This window comes from Ammospiza nelsoni, chromosome 2 (assembly GCF_027579445.1).
Source record: "Ammospiza nelsoni isolate bAmmNel1 chromosome 2, bAmmNel1.pri, whole genome shotgun sequence".
NCBI classification, from domain to species: domain Eukaryota; kingdom Metazoa; phylum Chordata; class Aves; order Passeriformes; family Passerellidae; genus Ammospiza; species Ammospiza nelsoni.
The window spans coordinates 20,327,903-20,351,240 of NC_080634.1; the positions used below are offsets into that span (position 1 = coordinate 20,327,903).

Consider the following 23,338-nt stretch of genomic DNA (forward strand, 5'->3'; position numbering starts at 1 on the left):
TCTCATGCTGAATGTTTGCTTTGATTTGTTATAGACTTCAGTAATTCGACACTTACATCAGCTGTTATGACAGCCTCAGGTAAGGGGCAAAATATTACTTATTCAATATATGTAGGATCTCTACTTTACCACTGCCTAAATGTCATGCACACAGAGTCAGAGGTGTGGCGGGCAAAGGTCAGTATGTTCGGGTGCTGACAGCACCAATGTGCTGCTGCTTGGGAAGTTGTGAGCTGTGAGGTTAGCCAAGCAGAGATGTGAAAGAAATCTTGCTAAAACTGCCATGTTAGGACAGAACGTTAAATGGCATGCTGAATGTTATATATAATTCTTACATATTCTTATAAAATTGAATAATTGGCCTATAAAACTGTAAATAAATTTGTCCTATTGGGACAGAGAGGTGCATGTGATAGAAAAGTTAAAGCCATCACTTTTCTTTGACCCAACAGCAGGGCATCATTCCCATTCATCAATTATATAATTAACTCTGTTTTACCAGAGCATGGAAATGGATAATTACATAGAACTACCTTCAGCAATTGAGAGGAAAACTCACTAGAGCAGGTGATCTCCTGGGCTGATGTGGCTGTGGCCTGCTGTCATGGATGGTTTCTGGCAAGGCCCTGGTATAGCTGGGGAGCACCACATTTAAGTGCACAATCAAACCACAGCAGTCAAACCAAACTCTGTGTGCAGAAACACAAATAAGCAATGCCAGCAGCCAGCCAGCAGGAAAGGGTCAGCATTGATAACATCAGCTGCCTTGCAAGTGCCCACTGGAGTTGTGAAATGTGCTTTGAGCATTTAGCCTTAACTCCCACAGCAGGATTTCTGCTGCTCAGTCTGCATTTACCCAATAGCTACTGCAAGGTCGTCGATCTAGGTTGTTTTGTAATTTATAAACATTATTTTCTGAAGAATCTATTGACTAAATGTGATACCATGTTAACTGTCTTTAGAGCACCAGTCGACATCTGTGGCCTCTCTGGATTTCACAAGTCCAGCAAATTTCACTCCTGCTTCCACAACACAAGGTAATCAATTGAATCAAACTGTTTTCTCTATTGCTTCAACAATGTAGAAGGAAGACACATAAACACAATAACTATCTTACTTTTTTGGAAGCAATACATTTAATGTCCGTTGAAGTTCTTTTCCTAGTGCTTTGTACACTAACCACTAACCAGTGGTTACACTAACCCCTGTCAGTGTAACCACAGTTCAGGAATAAATATATGAGAAAATACTGTCTTGATTTTATCTTTTTTAATGCTCTCTTTAGGATACATTCATTAATTTTGGCAACTGAACAGACATCGAGTGTTATTAGTGTTTACAAAAAAGTTAATTAGTGTTATTATGGTGTTTATGAAGAATACCTACTGTTTTTAGTTAAATATCATACCTAAATAGAACACTGGAGAAAGATACTAAACACAAGGCTTTGGCCTGCCCCAAAAGAGTGCTCTTTGGGAGCTGAATCCCTCAACATAAAGTCCAGGGGCTTGCAGAGGCTTGACTGAGATATGCCAAGGCAGGAACACAGATTGCAGCTGAAACGAAAATTTGCTGCTTCTCAAACTGCCTTCCCCATCCCCAAAAGAGAGACATTTGCCTGGCTGACAGCAGAACACCAAAGCTGCTTGTCCAAGTGGACTGGAAGCCCTTCCATCTCAACAAAAATAATTCATAACAAAGGCTATAAATATACAATGTGAAGAGAGAGGGTTCTCCTTGCTGAATTATACATTTTCCCTGGTTGAGGTGGTGCAAGGTCAAACTTGCAATGTAAGATGGATATGAGCCATTTTTCTTCTGCAAGTAGCCTGAGAAGCAATTGCCTTTTAACCAGTGGTCCCAACATGTGCCAGTTACGGTACGACAGCCCTGGGTTAGAACTTCTCAGGTCTGACTCACTGCTGGCCCTCACACTGGTGACACCAGTGTGCTTAAGATCAGCTTCTTGAGCAAATCCTCTGGGCTGCAGTCAACACAGGGCACCAAGCTCAAACCTTCTGTTTTAGTCTACTGGTTTGGTTCATTTCTGTTATTTGCAAGTGAAAATCTAAGAGACAGCTGAAAATGCATATGAGAGAAGAATGCACATATATAGGCAAGAGGAGGAAGAGGGGGAACAAAACCAAGGCTGCTAAAACTGTAGCCTGATTTTGCTTAGTTGCCACAACTGCTCCATCACTGAGCCAGAGATGCTTAGGCTTTGAATGATCAGTTAAAGCTGCAGTTCACCTTTGCAGGTTTGTTCAGATGGCTTGATATTTTTCCAAAATGAGACAGTTGTTAAGAAATATGGATTCTTTTTAGTAAATGTGAAATAATTCTCTTGGGAAAATGAAGGTCTACGTGCTAGCTACCATCTGTCTGTGTTTGAATATCAGATAAATACCTAGCTGAGCTCTAGACACCTTAGCAATTAAAAAATGCTTAAAGGAAAATGTCAAATAAGTTGGTATTTGGTATCAGACATTACAGATGTGACTCTTGTACTATAACTTTTTCCAAACTTCCTTTTGCTAGTTGGGAAAACAGTTCTATTTCACTGGAGCCGGTGACATCCTGTCTAAATTCTGATTTATGTAGGTTTGTTCATTGCTCTACTGGTTTCAGGTCAAAACCAGCCAGTACACTCAAGCTCCTGAGGTTCACATGAAAATAAGATGAAATATAAAAATGCTTCAAATGGTTTTTCTAAGTTTATTTACCTATCTCAGTAAAACTCCTCTTGAGTTTCTAACTTGTGATAAGCGTTCAAACCTGACACAGCTTTGTGTAATGCCTGTGTGAGGAAAGCCAGCATCTCAAGTAACGAGCTACACCTATTTGACCTTGTTAGTCAGAAAGCAGGGAAGAAAGAGGGGGGGAAATGAAAAACAAGTGATATGGTTCCCTACAGCAATTTTACAAGGCTTTGTGCTTTTCAGCAGGAGTGCTAACTTCTACCACAGAGGCAAAAGGCTACACCCGTGCCACGGCATTCAGCGAGGCTTTGACAACAGCATGTGAGTAGACAACACATCTCCTTTGCTTCACAGGACTGCAGCAAAGGAGTTCTGAAGCCAAAGTGTCAATGTGGCACCAGCTTAGTGAATGTTGGGTTGCAAACCTACAGTAATCTGGAGCATCTTGTAAAAACCACAGCAGAAGGTCCTCAGGGGCTCAATTTGTGATGCCTTCTCTCAGAGCACTAGTTCTGTGGTGCTTATTTTCAGCTGCTAGTTGAGAGTCACCACATTGCCATGCAAAAATTATTACTAAGCATGGAAAACTTGTGTCTGAGCAGAGGCCAAAGTCATGTGGAGTAACGTGTACCAGATTTTCAATACTTCACAGAAGCAATTTCCCTGTTGAGTTCCACTGAGTTAGAAGATAAAGGCTTGGGTTTCCAAGCTGTCGAGGATTTGCAGTGGCAAAAGAGGAATGAAAAAACATTTGAGAATCCTGGTTTCATTAGACATATTTATTTTCATAATATTACAATTGAGATAGTTGCTAGGCAAATGTAGTGAGTGCTGAAGGTAGTTTATAGATGAAATAAATTGCCAGAGAAACTAAATAAAATCGCAGAGCAGCAGGGAAATAATGAGATAATGTGAAGTAATAAAGGCTGGCTAATAGAACATTGAAAGACAGCCTCATTAAAGATCAATAAATCAATAAAAAAACCCAAAGGGTGAACATTTTTTCACTAGTCTTTCCCTTCAGAAAATCTCTGCAGTATAAAGCCCAAAGTTACTTCCTTTTTTAACATCTTGGTTTGCATTTGTGGTTTTGGAAAAAGCAGGACTTGTCAATGTGCTTTTGCATTTCCATGGGAGTTGTCTTTTGGCTGAGGCACAAATGTAGCAGCTGCTTTCCATTTTGTGAATGCATTTTTAGTAGCACCCACAACCATGCAGTTATACCACAACCTTGTGACAGCTTCTAATGCTCCACAATTCTGCTCTTGCACAGCTTGCTGGTTGCAATTTTTTCTAAAAGCATGCTGAATTACTCTACTATTTGCAGGGGATACTGTGTTGCTCCACTCATCCCCACATCCCCACCACTGCTTCCCTACACCTGTGCCTGCCTGAACACCAGCTAAGAGATAATGGCCTTGAAGGGTCCTTGGTCCAGCAGCTGTAATTGAGGGCAGTTTCAGAGCACACAGGTACCAGTAAGTGTGCTGAGGCATACACATGAATCCCTGTGCCCTCCCGGGGCCCCTGGGCTCCTACAACAGTGATTACCATTATCATTGTGGTCTGGGATGCTCTAACATAAGCCATTATGTAAATAGGAATAAATAATGCTCATCAATGTGATGTATACTGCACAGTCCTATCGCATTTCTAAGTGTATATCCTTTTATTTTGTGTATAACTTTGTAAAATGCTATGCATTTTACATATGTGAGATGTGTCATACCAATTCACTTAAAATCAAACACCTAATAAGCAAGTAGAAAAGAACTGAATTAACATCCAAAAATCTCAGTTTTTACAGTGCCCTAAAACTACATCTTTTTAATGCACACATACACATACACACATACACAGACACACACACTTGAACTCTCAATTTCAGTCAAAGCCAGCAAGCATCTCACAATAAAGAGATTTTCTTGGTTCTGTCAGGTTAGTCATTTACATAATTTAAAGCTAGGTTTTTGTCTTGCATTTATAAATCAGCAGTTATATCAGAGACTGTCAGGTTACTCTGTTGTTTCATTTGTTGTGTGCATCAGAGAAAGTCAGAGTCCAAAACAGCCACAGCAGAGCCTAATGAAGTAATCGTGTACAGTTTTGTAAGACAATTGAAGGTCATTATTTCTTTTTATACAAATTTGAATAATTTCATCACTGGATCCCCATATCAGAAGTGCCATGGGAGCTCTGGAAATGCTGTGCCATTGTCTAGATGAGTATTTAACTATTATTTCAGAAGCTGTGAATGTAGAGAAGGATAGAAAAAACAGAAATGTGTCCCTTATGGGGCACTGATCTGAACCATCAGAAGGATGGGAAAAAACTGTCTATAAACAGATGGTAGACAATTTTTGTGGGTCAGACAAAAAATCATCTGTGGCTCTTAAGGTTACTCATTGCCATCAATGAGGTAAAGCTCATCATTCTCCCAGACAGCTCTGCTGCTCAAAGCTGCCTCAATGCTGGCTTGCTGGAACATCTTAACTTTCTCCCTCCCTCCCTCCCTCCCTCCCTCCCTCCCTCCCTCCCTCCCTCCCTCCCTCCCTCCCTCCCTTCCTTCCTTCCGCCACTTCCTTCCTTCCTTCCGCCACTTCCTTCCTTCCTTCCTTCCGCCACTTCCTTCCGCCACTTCCTTCCGCCACTTCCTTCCGCCACTTCCTTCCGCCACTTCCTTCCGCCACTTCCTTCCGCCACTTCCTTCCTTCCGCCACTTCCTTCCGCCACTTCCTTCCGCCACTTCCTTCCGCCACTTCCTTCCTTCCTTCCTTCCTTCCTTCCTTCCTTCCTTCCTTCCTTCCTTCCTTCCTTCCTTCCTTCCTTCCTTCCTTCCTTCCGCCACTTCCTTCCGCCACTTCCTTCCGCCACTTCCTTCCGCCACTTCCTTCCGCCACTTCCTTCCTTCCGCCACTTCCTTCCTTCCGCCACTTCCTTCCTTCCGCCACTTCCTTCCGCCACTTCCTTCCTTCCTTCCGCCACTTCCTTCCTTCCTTCCTTCCTTCCTTCCTTCCTTCCTTCCTTCCTTCCTTCCTTCCTTCCTTCCTTCCTTCCTTCCTTCCTTCCTTCCTTCCTTCCTTCCGCCACTTCCTTCCGCCACTTCCTTCCGCCACTTCCTTCCGCCACTTCCTTCCGCCACTTACTTCCTTCCTTCCTTCCTTCCTTCCTTCCGCCACTTCCTTCCGCCACTTCCTTCCGCCACTTCCTTCCGCCACTTCCTTCCTTCCTTCCGCCACTTCCTTCCGCCACTTCCTTCCGCCACTTCCTTCCTTCCGCCACTTCCTTCCGCCACTTCCTTCCGCCACTTCCTTCCTTCCGCCACTTCCTTCCTTCCTTCCTTCCTTCCTTCCTTCCTTCCTTCCTTCCTTCCTTCCGCCACTTCCTTCCGCCACTTCCTTCCTTCCGCCACTTCCTTCCTTCCGCCACTTCCTTCCTTCCTTCCGCCACTTCCTTCCGCCACTTCCTTCCTTCCGCCACTTCCTTCCTTCCTTCCTTCCTTCCTTCCTTCCTTCCTTCCTTCCTTCCTTCCTTCCTTCCTTCCTTCCTTCCTTCCTTCCTTCCTTCCTTCCTTCCTTCCTTCCTTCCTTCCTTCCTTCCTTCCCCCACTTCCTTCCGCCACTTCCTTCCTTCCGCCACTTCCTTCCGCCACTTCCTTCCGCCACTTCCTTCCTTCCTTCCGCCACTTCCTTCCGCCACTTCCTTCCGCCATTTCCTTCCGCCACTTCCTTCCGCCACTTCCTTCCTTCCGCCACTTCCTTCCGCCACTTCCTTCCGCCACTTCCTTCCTTCCTTCCTTCCTTCCTTCCTTCCTTCCGCCACTTCCTTCCGCCACTTCCTTCCGCCACTTCCTTCCGCCACTTCCTTCCGCCACTTCCTTCCGCCACTTCCTTCCGCCACTTCCTTCCTTCCTTCCGCCACTTCCTTCCGCCACTTCCTTCCGCCACTTCCTTCCGCCACTTCCACAAGTTCCTTCCGCCACTTCCTTCCGCCACTTCCTTCCGCCACTTCCTTCCGCCACTTCCTTCCTTCCGCCACTTCCTTCCTTCCTTCCGCCACTTCCTTCCTTCCTTCCTTCCTTCCTTCCTTCCTTCCTTCCTTCCTTCCTTCCTTCCTTCCTTCCTTCCTTCCTTCCTTCCTTCCTTCCTTCCTTCCTTCCTTCCTTCCTTCCGCCACTTCCTTCCGCCACTTCCTTCCGCCACTTCCTTCCTTCCTTCCTTCCTTCCTTCCTTCCTTCCTTCCTTCCTTCCTTCCTTCCTTCCTTCCTTCCTTCCTTCCTTCCTTCCTTCCTTCCTTCCTTCCTTCCTTCCTTCCTTCCACCACTTCCTTCCTTCCTTCCTTCCTTCCTTCCTTCCTTCCTTCCTTCCTTCCTTCCTTCCTTCCTTCCTTCCTTCCTTCCTTCCTTCCTTCCTTCCTTCCTTCCTTCCTTCCTTCCTTCCTTCCGCCACTTCCTTCCTTCCTTCCTTCCTTCCTTCCGCCACTTCCTTCCGCCACTTCCTTCCGCCACTTCCTTCCGCCACTTCCTTCCGCCACTTCCTTCCGCCACTTCCTTCCGCCACTTCCTTCCTTCCTTCCGCCACTTCCTTCCGCCACTTCCTTCCGCCACTTCCTTCCGCCACTTCCTTCCGCCACTTCCTTCCTTCCGCCACTTCCTTCCTTCCGCCACTTCCTTCCGCCACTTCCTTCCGCCACTTCCTTCCTTCCGCCACTTCCTTCCTTCCTTCCTTCCTTCCTTCCTTCCTTCCTTCCTTCCTTCCTTCCTTCCTTCCTTCCGCCACTTCCTTCCGCCACTTCCTTCCGCCACTTCCTTCCGCCACTTCCTTCCGCCACTTCCTTCCGCCACTTCCTTCCGCCACTTCCTTCCTTCCTTCCGCCACTTCCTTCCTTCCTTCCTTCCTTCCTTCCTTCCTTCCTTCCTTCCTTCCTTCCTTCCTTCCTTCCTTCCTTCCTTCCTTCCTTCCTTCCTTCCGCCACTTCCTTCCTTCCGCCACTTCCTTCCTTCCGCCACTTCCTTCCTTCCGCCACTTCCGCCACTTCCTTCCTTCCTTCCTTCCTTCCTTCCTTCCTTCCTTCCTTCCTTCCTTCCTTCCTTCCTTCCTTCCGCCACTTCCTTCCTTCCTTCCTTCCTTCCTTCCTTCCTTCCTTCCTTCCTTCCTTCCGCCACTTCCTTCCGCCACTTCCTTCCGCCACTTCCTTCCGCCACTTCCTTCCGCCACTTCCTTCCGCCACTTCCTTCCGCCACTTCCTTCCGCCACTTCCTTCCTTCCTTCCGCCACTTCCTTCCGCCACTTCCTTCCGCCACTTCCTTCCGCCACTTCCTTCCGCCACTTCCTTCCTTCCGCCACTTCCTTCCGCCACTTCCTTCCGCCACTTCCTTCCTTCCGCCACTTCCTTCCTTCCGCCACTTCCTTCCTTCCGCCACTTCCTTCCTTCCTTCCTTCCTTCCTTCCTTCCTTCCGCCACTTCCTTCCTTCCGCCACTTCCTTCCGCCACTTCCTTCCTTCCGCCACTTCCTTCCTTCCGCCACTTCCGCCACTTCCTTCCTTCCTTCCTTCCTTCCTTCCTTCCTTCCTTCCTTCCTTCCTTCCTTCCTTCCTTCCTTCCGCCACTTCCTTCCTTCCTTCCGCCACTTCCTTCCTTCCTTCCTTCCTTCCTTCCTTCCTTCCTTCCTTCCTTCCTTCCTTCCTTCCTTCCTTCCTTCCTTCCGCCACTTCCTTCCGCCACTTCCTTCCGCCACTTCCTTCCGCCACTTCCTTCCGCCACTTCCTTCCGCCACTTCCTTCCTTCCTTCCGCCACTTCCTTCCGCCACTTCCTTCCGCCACTTCCTTCCGCCACTTCCTTCCGCCACTTCCTTCCTTCCGCCACTTCCTTCCTTCCGCCACTTCCTTCCGCCACTTCCTTCCGCCACTTCCTTCCTTCCTTCCTTCCTTCCTTCCTTCCTTCCTTCCGCCACTTCCTTCCGCCACTTCCTTCCGCCACTTCCTTCCTTCCTTCCTTCCTTCCTTCCTTCCGCCACTTCCTTCCTTCCGCCACTTCCTTCCTTCCTTCCTTCCGCCACTTCCTTCCGCCACTTCCTTCCGCCACTTCCTTCCGCCACTTCCTTCCTTCCTTCCTTCCTTCCTTCCTTCCTTCCTTCCTTCCTTCCTTCCGCCACTTCCTTCCTTCCGCCACTTCCGCCACTTCCTTCCTTCCTTCCGCCACTTCCTTCCTTCCTTCCGCCACTTCCTTCCGCCACTTCCTTCCTTCCTTCCTTCCTTCCTTCCTTCCTTCCTTCCTTCCTTCCTTCCTTCCTTCCGCCACTTCCTTCCGCCACTTCCTTCCTTCCGCCACTTCCTTCCTTCCGCCACTTCCTTCCGCCACTTCCTTCCGCCACTTCCTTCCGCCACTTCCTTCCGCCACTTCCTTCCTTCCGCCACTTCCTTCCTTCCGCCACTTCCTTCCGCCACTTCCTTCCGCCACTTCCTTCCGCCACTTCCTTCCTTCCGCCACTTCCTTCCTTCCGCCACTTCCTTCCTTCCTTCCTTCCGCCACTTCCTTCCGCCACTTCCTTCCGCCACTTCCTTCCGCCACTTGCTTCCGCCACTTCCTTCCTTCCTTCCTTCCTTCCTTCCTTCCTTCCTTCCTTCCTTCCTTCCTTCCTTCCTTCCTTCCTTCCTTCCTTCCTTCCTTCCTTCCTTCCTTCCTTCCTTCCGCCACTTCCTTCCGCCACTTCCTTCCGCCACTTCCTTCCGCCACTTCCTTCCTTCCGCCACTTCCTTCCTTCCGCCACTTCCTTCCTTCCGCCACTTCCTTCCGCCACTTCCTTCCGCCACTTCCTTCCTTCCGCCACTTCCTTCCTTCCGCCACTTCCTTCCGCCACTTCCTTCCTTCCGCCACTTCCTTCCTTCCGCCACTTCCTTCCTTCCTTCCTTCCGCCACTTCCTTCCGCCACTTCCTTCCGCCACTTCCTTCCGCCACTTGCTTCCGCCACTTCCTTCCTTCCTTCCGCCACTTCCTTCCTTCCTTCCTTCCTTCCTTCCTTCCTTCCTTCCTTCCTTCCTTCCTTCCTTCCTCCTTCCTTCCTTCCTTCCTTCCTTCCTTCCTTCCTTCCTTCCTTCCTTCCGCCACTTCCTTCCTTCCGCCACTTCCTTCCGCCACTTCCTTCCGCCACTTCCTTCCTTCCTTCCGCCACTTCCTTCCTTCCGCCACTTCCTTCCTTCCGCCACTTCCTTCCTTCCTTCCTTCCGCCACTTCCTTCCGCCACTTCCTTCCGCCACTTCCTTCCTTCCGCCACTTCCTTCCTTCCGCCACTTCCTTCCTTCCGCCACTTCCTTCCTTCCTTCCTTCCTTCCTTCCTTCCTTCCTTCCTTCCTTCCTTCCTCCTTCCTTCCTTCCTTCCTTCCTTCCTTCCTTCCTTCCTTCCTTCCTTCCTTCCTTCCTTCCTTCCTTCCTTCCTTCCGCCACTTCCTTCCGCCACTTCCTTCCTTCCTTCCTTCCTTCCTTCCTTCCTTCCTTCCTTCCTTCCTTCCTTCCTTCCTTCCTTCCTTCCTTCCTTCCTTCCTTCCTTCCTTCCTTCCTTCCTTCCTTCCGCCACTTCCTTCCTTCCGCCACTTCCGCCACTTCCTTCCTTCCTTCCGCCACTTCCTTCCTTCCTTCCGCCACTTCCTTCCGCCACTTCCTTCCTTCCTTCCTTCCTTCCTTCCTTCCTTCCTTCCTTCCTTCCTTCCTTCCTTCCTTCCTTCCTTCCTTCCTTCCTTCCTTCCGCCACTTCCTTCCGCCACTTCCTTCCTTCCGCCACTTCCTTCCTTCCGCCACTTCCTTCCGCCACTTCCTTCCGCCACTTCCTTCCGCCACTTCCTTCCGCCACTTCCTTCCTTCCGCCACTTCCTTCCTTCCGCCACTTCCTTCCGCCACTTCCTTCCGCCACTTCCTTCCGCCACTTCCTTCCTTCCGCCACTTCCTTCCTTCCGCCACTTCCTTCCTTCCTTCCTTCCGCCACTTCCTTCCGCCACTTCCTTCCGCCACTTCCTTCCGCCACTTGCTCCTTCCGCCACTTCCTTCCTTCCTTCCTTCCTTCCTTCCTTCCTTCCTTCCTTCCTTCCTTCCTTCCTTCCTTCCTTCCTTCCTTCCTTCCTTCCTTCCTTCCTTCCGCCACTTCCTTCCGCCACTTCCTTCCGCCACTTCCTTCCGCCACTTCCTTCCTTCCGCCACTTCCTTCCTTCCGCCACTTCCTTCCTTCCGCCACTTCCTTCCGCCACTTCCTTCCGCCACTTCCTTCCTTCCGCCACTTCCTTCCTTCCGCCACTTCCTTCCGCCACTTCCTTCCTTCCGCCACTTCCTTCCTTCCGCCACTTCCTTCCTTCCTTCCTTCCGCCACTTCCTTCCGCCACTTCCTTCCGCCACTTCCTTCCGCCACTTGCTTCCGCCACTTCCTTCCTTCCTTCCGCCACTTCCTTCCTTCCTTCCTTCCTTCCTTCCTTCCTTCCTTCCTTCCTTCCTTCCTTCCTTCCTTCCTTCCTTCCTTCCTTCCTTCCTTCCTTCCTTCCGCCACTTCCTTCCTTCCGCCACTTCCTTCCGCCACTTCCTTCCGCCACTTCCTTCCTTCCTTCCGCCACTTCCTTCCTTCCGCCACTTCCTTCCTTCCGCCACTTCCTTCCTTCCTTCCTTCCGCCACTTCCTTCCGCCACTTCCTTCCGCCACTTCCTTCCTTCCGCCACTTCCTTCCTTCCTTCCTTCCTTCCTTCCTTCCTTCCTTCCTTCCTTCCTTCCTTCCTTCCTTCCTTCCTTCCTTCCTTCCTTCCTTCCTTCCTTCCTTCCTTCCTTCCTTCCTTCCTTCCGCCACTTCCTTCCGCCACTTCCTTCCTTCCTTCCTTCCTTCCTTCCTTCCTTCCTTCCTTCCTTCCTTCCTTCCTTCCTTCCTTCCTTCCTTCCTTCCTTCCTTCCTTCCTTCCTTCCTTCCGCCACTTCCTTCCGCCACTTCCTTCCGCCACTTCCTTCCGCCACTTCCTTCCGCCACTTCCTTCCTTCCGCCACTTCCTTCCTTCCTTCCTTCCGCCACTTCCTTCCGCCACTTCCTTCCTTCCGCCACTTCCTTCCTTCCGCCACTTCCTTCCGCCACTTCCTTCCTTCCGCCACTTCCTTCCGCCACTTCCTTCCGCCACTTCCTTCCGCCACTTTCTTCCGCCACTTCCTTCCTTCCTTCCTTCCTTCCTTCCTTCCTTCCTTCCTTCCTTCCTTCCTTCCTTCCTTCCTTCCTTCCTTCCGCCACTTCCTTCCGCCACTTCCTTCCGCCACTTCCTTCCGCCACTTCCTTCCGCCACTTCCTTCCGCCACTTCCTTCCGCCACTTCCTTCCGCCACTTCCTTCCTTCCGCCACTTCCTTCCTTCCTTCCTTCCTTCCTTCCTTCCTTCCTTCCTTCCTTCCTTCCTTCCGCCACTTCCTTCCGCCACTTCCTTCCTTCCGCCACTTCCTTCCTTCCGCCACTTCCTTCCTTCCTTCCTTCCTTCCGCCACTTCCTTCCTTCCGCCACTTCCTTCCTTCCTTCCTTCCTTCCTTCCTTCCTTCCTTCCTTCCTTCCTTCCTTCCTTCCTTCCTTCCTTCCTTCCTTCCTTCCTTCCTTCCTTCCTTCCTTCCTTCCTTCCTTCCTTCCTTCCTTCCTTCCGCCACTTCCTTCCGCCACTTCCTTCCGCCACTTCCTTCCGCCACTTCCTTCCGCCACTTCCTTCCTTCCTTCCGCCAGTTCCTTCCGCCACTTCCTTCCTTCCTTCCTTCCTTCCTTCCTTCCTTCCTTCCTTCCTTCCTTCCTTCCTTCCTTCCTTCCTTCCTTCCTTCCTTCCTTCCGCCACTTCCTTCCTTCCGCCACTTCCTTCCTTCCTTCCGCCACTTCCTTCCTTCCGCCACTTCCTTCCTTCCGCCACTTCCTTCCTTCCGCCACTTCCTTCCGCCACTTCCTTCCGCCACTTCCTTCCGCCACTTCCTTCCTTCCTTCCGCCACTTCCTTTCGCCACTTCCTTCTGCCACTTCCTTCCGCCACTTCCTTCCTTCCTTCCGCCACTTCCTTTCGCCACTTCCTTCCGCCACTTCCTTCCTTCCGCCACTTCCTTCCTTCCGCCACTTCCTTCCGCCACTTCCTTCCTTCCGCCACTTCCTTCCGCCACTTCCTTCCTTCCGCCACTTCCTTCCTTCCGCCACTTCCTTCCTTCCTTCCGCCACTTCCTTCCGCCACTTCCTTCCTTCCGCCACTTCCTTCCTTCCTTCCGCCACTTCCTTCCTTCCTTCCTTCCTTCCTTCCTTCCTTCCTTCCTTCCTTCCTTCCTTCCTTCCTTCCTTCCTTCCTTCCTTCCTTCCTTCCTTCCTTCCTTCCGCCACTTCCTTCCTTCCGCCACTTCCTTCCTTCCGCCACTTCCTTCCTTCCGCCACTTCCTTCCGCCACTTCTTTCCGCCACTTCCTTCCTTCCGCCACTTCCTTCCTTCCGCCACTTCCTTCCTTCCTTCCTTCCTTCCTTCCTTCCTTCCTTCCTTCCTTCCTTCCTTCCTTCCTTCCTTCCTTCCTTCCTTCCTTCCTTCCTTCCTTCCTTCCTTCCTTCCTTCCTTCCTTCCTTCCGCCACTTCCTTCCTTCCGCCACTTCCTTCCTTCCGCCACTTCCTTCCTTCCGCCACTTCCTTCCTTCCGCCACTTCCTTCCTTCTTTTATCCAACACCAGGTCACGGGCCAAAAATGTAGGCATCTTGCCAAGTGAATTTTTAGACCCTGATCCTGGAAATTTCTGACTTTGGAATTTTCAGCTGGGTGAATAACAGAGGGTTCAAAACAACCTTCATTAAAAAAAAAAAAAAAAAAAAACAAAAAAAACCCCAAACAAATAAGTAACTAAAAATGTTCTCTGCCCATATCTTTATAATTAACCTGTCCTATAGCATCACAGATCAGACAATTTCAGTTACCAGAGGAAAAGATTTCTTTCCTACCAGCAGCCTGCTGAACAGTAAGATGTTATCCTGCATATCCTCTTCTTTCAGCATGCCACTGCAGAAGCACGAAACCTGGAGCATCACATCCTTTTGACCAGGAGATTCCAAAATAAGGGAAAAGAGATGAAAAAAGGAGTCACAGCTTCTGTATCCTAATATCACAGGTTGGCGCAGGCTTTTGGTATTCCAGCCTTCTCCCTCCATCTGCAAGTAAAGTTCCAGTGTATGATTTCTTCCAGCAGCAAAATTTAGCCAGTAACACTCGTGTGCCCCAGGGAAAGCTCATGGCTCATGCAGCGTAGTGGACTTGCCACAGCACTGGTTGCCATGGTGGGTAAGACCCAGCCTGGGTGACGCACCAGTGTGGCCAGCCTTGCACAGGGTGGTGATGCTAGCTTAACGGGAGTTGACACTGAGGCGTATCACCCATGGATCTCTCTGGCACCCAGGTCACTGCTGCACCCTCTGGCAGCTGGAGGAGGACTGTGCTCCTTCTCTTCTTCTTCTCCACAGCCAGGACCTGAGGGCACATCTGTCAGCACCCCCAAGGGTGGCTGTGCAGAAGTGGGAAGGGGAGGGGAATCCCAGCACTGCAGTGGGGAGAGGCGGCTGGAATGGGACTGGGAAACTGTGCTGCTGACAAGAGCTCACCTCAAAAGGCAGCTGAGCCCTTGGCCAGATGTTTTGGCAGGGTCTGGTGTCAGTGGTGTGAAAAATAAAACATTGGGAAGGAGGGCAAGGGTTGGCAGATGTGCCTGTCTGCACTGTGACATGCAGCTTCTTGAGCAGCTCACAGGGGAACAGAGAAAGCCAATGGGTTTTGGATGAAATGCTCTCTGGGCTGTGCCTAAATAATCTTGAAAAGTGAGCCAGTGGGTGTCTGAAATCAGCTCACACACCCAGTCAGAACAACAGTGGGCTAAGTCCATAAATCAGAGCTGCAGCGCTCAGAGTTTGGGAACCTCAGCCTGGTGATGAGTGGCTGCACTGACAGCAGCGCTATGCAGAGCAGGGAGCAGCAAGCCCCAGGCACCAAGCCCTGATTTCCCTCCTCTCTGAGGACCTTCAGATGAGCTCCATGTGTCCCTTACAGGTGACAGGAGGAACGCCAAAGCCAGTGGCTTCCCCTGGCCAACAGTGGTAGCTGTCCTGCTCCTCCTCTGCAGCACTCTGGTAGCTTTAGGCATCAGCAAATGGTGTCAGTACCAGAAAGAGATGTGAGTACCAGTGAATGGAGCCATAGGGGTGGGAAGGGTGGCACAGAGGGCAGCACCAACTCTAACCCAGCTGTTTGGATTCATACCTTTTCATTTGAGACGAGTTATAGCACACAAGGCCTTTAAGTACATGGATCATTAATGCCATTTTTCTCATACAGCAGTATGTAGAGTGTTCTCAGTCCTTTCATCTGTTCTGTGGGTTTTCCTTAAAATAAACTTCAGAAAAGAGCTGCAGTGCAGCTTCAGGGTGTAAGGGAAAAATAAAAGTCAATTTTTGTCCCCAGAGCCCCCCATTTCTATTAGCCTCCCTGCCAGCTACTTTTGCTCTCTCATTTTCTATGGTTACTTGAGGACATGTTTTAATGAAATTGTACTTCTAGGGCAGGTCTATTTGAGTTTTGAATGAAATATGTGAAAGTAGGCTACCCAAAACTCAATCCCAGTCAAAAAAGCATTGAATGTGTAATTATTACCAAAGTTTGATTCCCTACTAAAACACTCTAAGATCTACTGGTGAAAGCAATATCTAAGAGACAATTATTTTAAATCTTACCAACATTATTAAAATTCTCAAAAAATCATAGTTATAATTAATCACCTATGATTCTAGAAATTCCTCTTAAAACTCAACTGTAAATCCTGTATATCAAAGATAAAAACAGGATTTATTTTTTAAATTAATTTGAGGTGGGACCTTTATTTTTAAATCTATCAAAAAAAGTTACGTGTCTTTAAATATACTTTCAGAGAGCAGTGTGAGCAAAAGGCCCATGCAAGTACTTTGAATAGTTCATCAGGACCACGTTCAGTTCTTTTAAAACATGAATGAAATAAAACTGTGAGGTGGGAGCTAAGAAAGCCAAATGAATAGCAGAAGGTGTCCTGGGGTTATAAAACAGACTCAGGGAAGTCACAGTATGTAAGACCTAATGTCAGGTGCTCTTATAATGACTTAGTGCCAATCCACCTCCTCCTGTGAACATTTTACGACTATCTTTCATGCTACTTTCATGTGATAGTGCATTTTCTCTCTTCTATTTCAGTATGAACAGACCTCCATCTTTTAAGCCACCGCCACCTCCAATAAAGTACACCTCCATGGTAGAGTCTGATGGGACTCCCCCATCCTGCCACAAACTAGAAAGCCTGTAACACCACCTGCACCCCTTGTGTAGCACGCAGAAGACTGGCACAGTTAAAAGGCTCTGCCTTTGGAACAGTGGTTACAGGAGCTTGGTGGTAATGACCCATATTAAAATTCAGAGCTCCTACATGTCATTAATTTTGGAAGCTGAGCACTTCTTGGGAGACTCCTTTCATCCTGTGTATCTCTATGTATGCACTACATTCGTAGTAAGTGTCGCTGTGAGATTACACATGCTTAATTTGAATTGGGTGATGAACTAGGAATTTGCTATCTTGTCCACGGTAGCAGATTAACACGTGAGTCTGCCAGCCTGACTGAACAGTGTTGAAGCTTGTCCATCTATTCAATGTATAGAGATGACAACTCTACTGTATGAACATCACAGTTACACAGCAAACAGTGGCTGAACACAAGATTTTGAGACCTACACGAGCTGTTATTGCAATTATTTATTTTTACTGTGGACTAATATAACCCAACATGTAATTTTCTATCACTGTGAAACCAAAAGAAAGCATCAGCACCATACACAGACAGAAAATACCCTGCATCTCTTGGCACAGGATTGCAGCACTGGATCATGGAGGGTGGTTGGTGAGATGAAAGATCACCAGCCCCGGTGCAAGTGTATGCAGACAACTCCCAGCTGTCATTGGTGAAGCCACAAGAAAGTCAATTTTGGTCCAGAGTCTTAAGGACTGAAGCAAGCCTAGAGCTAATGGAAAATTGTAGTCCTTTTGGAAGCGCTATGCCTTTGAAATAATACTTACTTTTAAGTCTGCTTTTCAGAAATTATATTTACAGTATATGTGAAGGAAAAAAAATGCACTACTTTTATTTTTCTTTGGTCTTAATGAGCTTTCATCACATGCTATCTTCACATTTTCCAAGACCTCAGGGGCAGTTTCCCAGGTGAACTTAAGCCTAAACTTAAGCCACAGGCTCAAGCCTATGAAAGAGATGATCCAGTCTTCCCCCTGTCCTGCCCAAGATACAGATTTCCTCATATTGACACTAATGAATAAATGATGGTGCAGTGGGTGGGCTTGGCTTGGCCCTCTGCACAGCTCTCAGCCAGGTCAGCAGCTGTGTGATCACCAGTGCAAGGCACCAGAGCTGCAGGAGGAGCTCTGCTTTTGGCAGCAACTACGGTACCTTCAGGCAGCCAAGAAACCATGCCTCTGAGCTTGTTTAGAAATGTATTGTTACCACAATGGTATTTCTGTAATTAATGCAAATCAGCTAAATTTCAATTATGTCAGGCTTAAAATTGATATTTTGATTTAGGAATGGGATTTGCTTTATTTACTGCTAAACACTGGTCAATGAGTGTCAGGGTTCAGAGCACTGTATTTCCTGGGACTTTAGATTAAATGAATGGCTTACTGGAAAGAATGATCTAACAGACCTTTTTTAGAATATTTGTTGTATTATTTATGTTGTAGTACAAGCAGTTCTAAATCCATCATTTGTGCTGAACAGAAAACACTTTTTTTCCTACAAAACTATACTGACCTTCTATGCATGGAAATGTCGATGTTAATTTGAGTATTTCTTGTCTGTGTTGTAGAAGGACAGTAGTTTAACTTTTGTCATGTTACCCATCACTGCAACAGACGGCAGGTTGTTGGCCTTGAAAGCAAATTGGAAAAAACCCACAAACAAACAACATCAAAAAAACCCAAACAGATGGATAACAATATTCCAAGGGGCGTGGAGAGCCAGGACGTTGTTCCTTGTCATTAGACCACTGTCCATAGCATATAGACGGAAGGGAGCTATTTTATTGTCTCGGGTATTCTGATCCCCACGGTTGCTTCTGGCTGGAGATGTTCCCTCTGACCGTGAGCAGCACTCATGGGTGTCACCGCTTCCTGCAGTGAGCGCCGCTCCCCGACCGCACACTCCCGAAGGCTGCTGCTGCAGTCTCTGCAAGCGGTGCTCCGCAGGATAACGATGCCCGGGAGAGCTGCCCCGGCTGGGGCGCTCCCGGCCTCTCCCGAGGGCTTTCCTCTCAAATCCCTGCGCCAGGACACTCGGGCAGGCACGGCGCCCGCGCTCCCGTCACTCACCAGTAGGTGGCGTCGCGGCACCGCGCCCGGCGGCGAGCGGGGCCGCTCCCGCCTCTCGGCCTGCCCCGTCCCTTCCCTGTTCCGGCCCATCCTCCCCTTTCGTCCTGCCCCGTCCCCTCCCCGCTCCTGCCCCATCCTCCCCTTTCGTCCTGCCCCGTCCCTTCCCCGTTCCTGCCCCATCCTCCCCTTTCGTCCTGCCCCGTCCCTTCCCCGCTCTCCCCTCTCGTCCCTCCCCATTCCCACCCCACCGGCGGCAGCGCGGCAATGCGGCGGTGTCCCTCCCCACCCTGGGGCGGAGGGACGGGCACAACGAGTGCCTGCCCTCCTCTGCCGGCTTTAGAGAGGGAACGGGGAAAGGGGCAGCCAACAGATTGGGACCCGAGGGAGGAAATTCCCCCGGTGCCAGCCCTATCTTCCTGGTTTTCTGCAGGTAAATTTGGTGTAGGACGGTTTATGTTTCTGTTTGCCTCTATCTGCTCCTCACCACGATAAGAATGGAACATATCATTCACTCGATGTGAAAAGTGCATATTATATGGCTCTACACAGATATTTACTATGTATTACATTGTATTGATTAGTAGTGCTGCATTAACATTTTAATAGTATGATAAATGTAGTTTTGTGGTTAAAATCTAACTTTTGTAGTTAAAAGAGAAACTACGTATGTGGAATATTTTTTTAAAGAAAGGAATGAGGTACTCGCACCAGACAGCAGCCACAGGACACATAAATCTTTCAGAGAAAGAGAATTTATTGCTCCATTATCAGAAGAAACTAACTTCTTCCTGCCTTGTTCAGCCATGAAGACGCTGTTAGGATTAAGATGAAGAAGTTAACATTGACCAGACAGAATGCTTTGTTTGAATGGAATTTATGCATCATGTATGAGATGTATGAATATGCAACAGGCTGTTGCTTTTAAGGTTTAATCCTCTGTTAATGTGTGTCCTTTTTTGTATGTCCTTTTTCGGGCTGTTTTTGCCCAGAAACAGGTACCCAGACTGTCCGTAACTCTTTGTTTTCATGGTCTTGTATTGTCCTAATCTCAATTGTTCAAATTTTTATTACTCTAATTATATTACTATTTTTATAACCATTTTATTACTATTAAACTTTTAAGATTTTAAAAACAAGTGATTGGCATTTTTCACACTAAAGAATTGTAATTTACTTCAAAATTGACCCCTACCTTAAAGAAAAAAAAATAAACAAAAAAACCCAAAACAAACCCACAACAACAAAAAAGCTCCAAACAAACAAACCAAACACAAAAAAAACAAAAACAAAAACAAAAAACCTACTCAACTGCAGTAACTTCAGAACTGCAGCTGTCCTATCCCTGGAAGTGTTCAAGGCCAGGCTGGATGGGGCATTGAGCAACCTTGTCTAGTGGAAGATGTCCATGCCTATGGCAGAGGGGTTGGAACTTGATGATAACTTCAGGATTTCTTTAAACCCAAACCATTCTACAATTCAGTGATTATTTTTAGCAGCAGCTGCCCCACTATGAAAGCTGGAATCATTGGCTTGGACTTGGGTTCTGTCAAATCTGAAATTATTTGGCAGATCTAGTTACCAGATGGTTGAAGGTGGCTATGGGAGTATTAGATAAAAACTTTTCTCTAAGTGGATAACATTCAAAGCTTGCTGTGTGGATATAGTAAAGATTTTTAAAGAGAGTCTTAAATGTTTGTCATGGTTTAACCGCAGCTGGGAGATCACTTTCACCAGTAGGATGCAGAGAGAACTGAAAGAATAAAAGTGGGACTCGTGTCAAGAATCCCGGCCAAAGGACACAAGATGAGAAAATCAACGAACAGGGTTTTTGGGAAAATGGGATTGAGAAAGAGTAATTGCCAGAAAAAGCCCCAGGAAAAACCTCCCCAAGATCCCGAGAAGGTTCTGCCAGAAATCCTGAGGGGAAGCCTGTTGGGATAGATGTTAGAACACTGGGACAACAGCCCCAGGAGGGTGGGAAAGTCCAAGGAAAAGATGATACATTTTTGCATGGAAAAGTGGGGGGGAAAGGAGATTGCGAAATACGTGTTTTGGCTGGTGTTTGGCACTTTCGAGATATGGATGTGCGAATCCCTGTACAACCATGTAGTTGATCACTGCCTGCAGGATTTTGAGGAAATTGAGTACTCTGAGATGTGGAAATATGCTTGTTCAGGGTTATACCCGATCAGAGCCCTCAGACACTCGGCAAACTGGGGCAAGGTGTGGGAACTGCTGGAAAACCTTCCATCACCATACCTTGTCCCTCCGCCCCAGCCCGCGCCAGCACAGGTACCTCAGGTGCCTGCGTTGCCTCCCAAGGTGTTGATCCCGCAGGGACAGGCTTCGGCGCCACCGTTCCCACCGGAGCTGGCTGCGGCACCTTCTCTCCCACGCGGGCAGGCAATGGCGCCTTCGCTCCAATGCAAGCAGCCGCAGCCACCGACCCTTCCCAAGACCGAGGAGAAACAGGTATTTCCCCCAAAGAAAGCAAACTCTCCTCCTGCCCATTGAACGAGGAGGAGAACGAGGAAGGCAACCACTGGAGACAGTGACGGCAAGGAGGAAAAGCCCGGTGTCTTCCCTTTCAGGAAATACTGCCAGCTCCAGGAGTTATCGGCTTTGTACATGCGCCAATCAACACCGTGAGCGCTTTCAAGAAAGAGATGGGGAAGCTGATGGATGATCCTTTGGGGGTGGCAGAAAGGCTAGATGAATTTCTAGGAACCAGCACCTACACGTAAGAGGATCTCAATGCGATCCTGAGGTCGCTGTTCAACAACGAGGAGAGGGAAATGATCAGACAAGCTGTGATCAAGGATTGGGAGCACAGGAATCCCCAGGGGGAGCGAGGAGATCAGAAGTGGCAGGACCAAAAGCCATTTTGGAACACCCAGACAGAGGAAGGGAGGCAGAAAATTATCAACTTGAGAAATATGATAATACAAGGTATCAGGGAGGCAGTACCAAAGGGACAAAATATGAGCAAAGTACTCAGGAAATGTTAGGGAAAAGACAAACCCCCCCCGGAATGGCTGGAAAGGCTCCGAAAGAGCCTGAGAAGGTATTTCAGGACGGATCCTAAATCTCCAATTGGGGCAGTCTTGCTGAAGATCCAATTTGTGGCAAAATCGTGGGAAGATATAAGGAAGAAATTGGAAAAGATAGTTGGATGGCAGGACAGGAAACTGCAGGGATTGCTCTGAGAAGCCCAGAAAATCTACATGAGAAGAGACGAAGAAAAGCAAAAGATTCAGGCAAAAGTGCTAGTGGCTGCAGTGAGGGAAGCACAGAAACAGGAACAGGTCAGAGACTCGTTGAAAACGGCACCAGCAAAGAAACAAAACCCTTCCCAAGGAAAGGGTTCAAACAACCAGAAAAAGGACTTTGAGTGCTACTACTGCAAGCAAAAGGGGCACATCCAGAGGAATTGTCCCAACAAGGTAAAGGATCACACTATGTTTCAGGTAGATTAGGGGTGTCAGGGGCTTTTCAGTTTGGGTACTGGAACACTGAGGGAGCCCTTGATAAAATTGAGAGTGGGACCCCACCGGTGGGAAATTTGGGTTTTAGTGGACTCTGGAGCTGAGCGGACCACGGTGCAACAGCAGAGAGGTTGCTCTCTGAGCGATGATGCAATGATGGTAATTGGAGCAAAAGGGGAACCTTTTAAGGTTCCAATCATAAAGAATGTCAAAATAGAGACAGAAACTAAAAATGTAAAGGAAATTTGTTATTGATAAAAGATGCAGACTTTAATTTGCTGGAACAGGATTTGATGGTGGCATTGGAAATTGGTTTAGCAGTACAAGATTCCCAGCTCATGGTGAGATTGTATAAACTCACCACCCAGGATAAGGAGAAAATTAATCCAAGGGTTTGGTATGTCCAGGGGGAGGCCAAGAGATTGGACACAGAGCCAATCCACATTGAAATTGAAAGGCCAGAAGACCCCATTCAGGTCAAACAGTACCCCATCCCCATGGAAGGGAGGACGGGACTGAAACCAGTGACTGATGAACTGATAAAGAAAGGAATGCTGGAGCCATGCATGTCACCCCGAAGGGCTGTGAATCAAAGGACTAAGACACTGCTCCCTACGGTCTCGAATCCTTACACCCTGTTGAATACCATCTCTCCTGAGGACACGTGGTACAGTGTGATCGATTTGAAAGATGCTTTCTGGACCTGTCCTTTAGTGAAGGACAGCAGAGATTACTTTGCGTTTCAGTGGGAAGACCCAGAAACAAACAGAAAGCAGCAGCTCAGATGGACATTGTTGCCTCTGGGCTTCATTGATTCTCAAAAACTTTTTGGGCAACACTCAAACAAGTGCTGAGTCATTTTGTACCAACGGAGGGAATAAAATTGCTACAATACATAGATGATTTTGTTGATTGCAGGTCCGAGGGAGGAAGATGTGAGGACAAGTACTACTGAACTTTTGAACTTTTTTAGGGGAAAAAGGATTGAAGGTGTCTAAGTCAAAGTTGCAGTTCACAGAGCCTGAGGTCAGATATTTGGGACAGTGGTTAACCAAAGGGAAAAAGAAGTTGGATCCTGAAAGGGTGGCAGGGATTATTGCCCTACCATCCCCACAGACAAAAAGAGAAGTAAGGCAATTGCTGGGGTTGTTGGGATATTGCTGGCAGTGGATCAAAGGATACAGTGAGAAGGTGAAGTTTTTGTATGAAAAACTCACCACGGACAGAATCAAATGGACAGAAAAGGATAAGGAAGAATTTAGGGGAGTCAGGGAAGCGCTCACAGCAGAACCAGTGCTGAGCCTCCCCAATGTGAGACGGCCATTCCAGTTGTTTGTGGATGTGAGCAATGACACAGCACATGGTGTGCTGACACAGGACTGGGCAGGGGTCAGGAAAACGGTAGGTTAATTGTCGAGGCTTTTGGACCCTGTAAGCAGGGGCTGGTCCACGTGCTTGCAAGCAATTGTAGCGGTAGCATTGCTGGTGGAGGAAGCCAAGAAAGTAACTTTCGGAGCACCTTTGGTAGTATTTGCACCACACAATGAGCGGGACATACTACAACAAAGGGCAGACAAGTGGCTCACGGATGCTAGATTGCTGAAGTATGAAGCCATTTTGATTCACTCACAGGACTTGGAATTGTGGACAACAACCGCACAAAAGCCAGCTCAGTTCTTGTTTGGGGAAGCTTTGGACAAACTCATCCACGATTGTGTGGAATCGGTCGAATTGAAGACAAAGATAAGAGCAGATTTGGAAGA

At 48.3% G+C, this 23,338-nt stretch overlaps 1 protein-coding gene across 1 annotated transcript in view; it reads left to right on the forward strand.

Annotated features, from left to right (window-relative positions):
- The window catches only part of CD96 (CD96 molecule), a 35,942-nt gene extending 19,919 nt beyond the window's left edge, over positions 1–16,023 (forward strand). Inside the window, 5 exon segments of the mRNA XM_059467150.1 lie at positions 963–1,037; positions 2,943–3,018; positions 13,580–13,665; positions 14,721–14,868; positions 15,915–16,023. Of these exon segments, the coding sequence (XP_059323133.1) occupies positions 963–1,037; positions 2,943–3,018; positions 13,580–13,665; positions 14,721–14,868; positions 15,915–16,023 (494 nt within the window).
- The last annotated feature ends 7,315 nt before the right edge of the window (positions 16,024–23,338 follow it).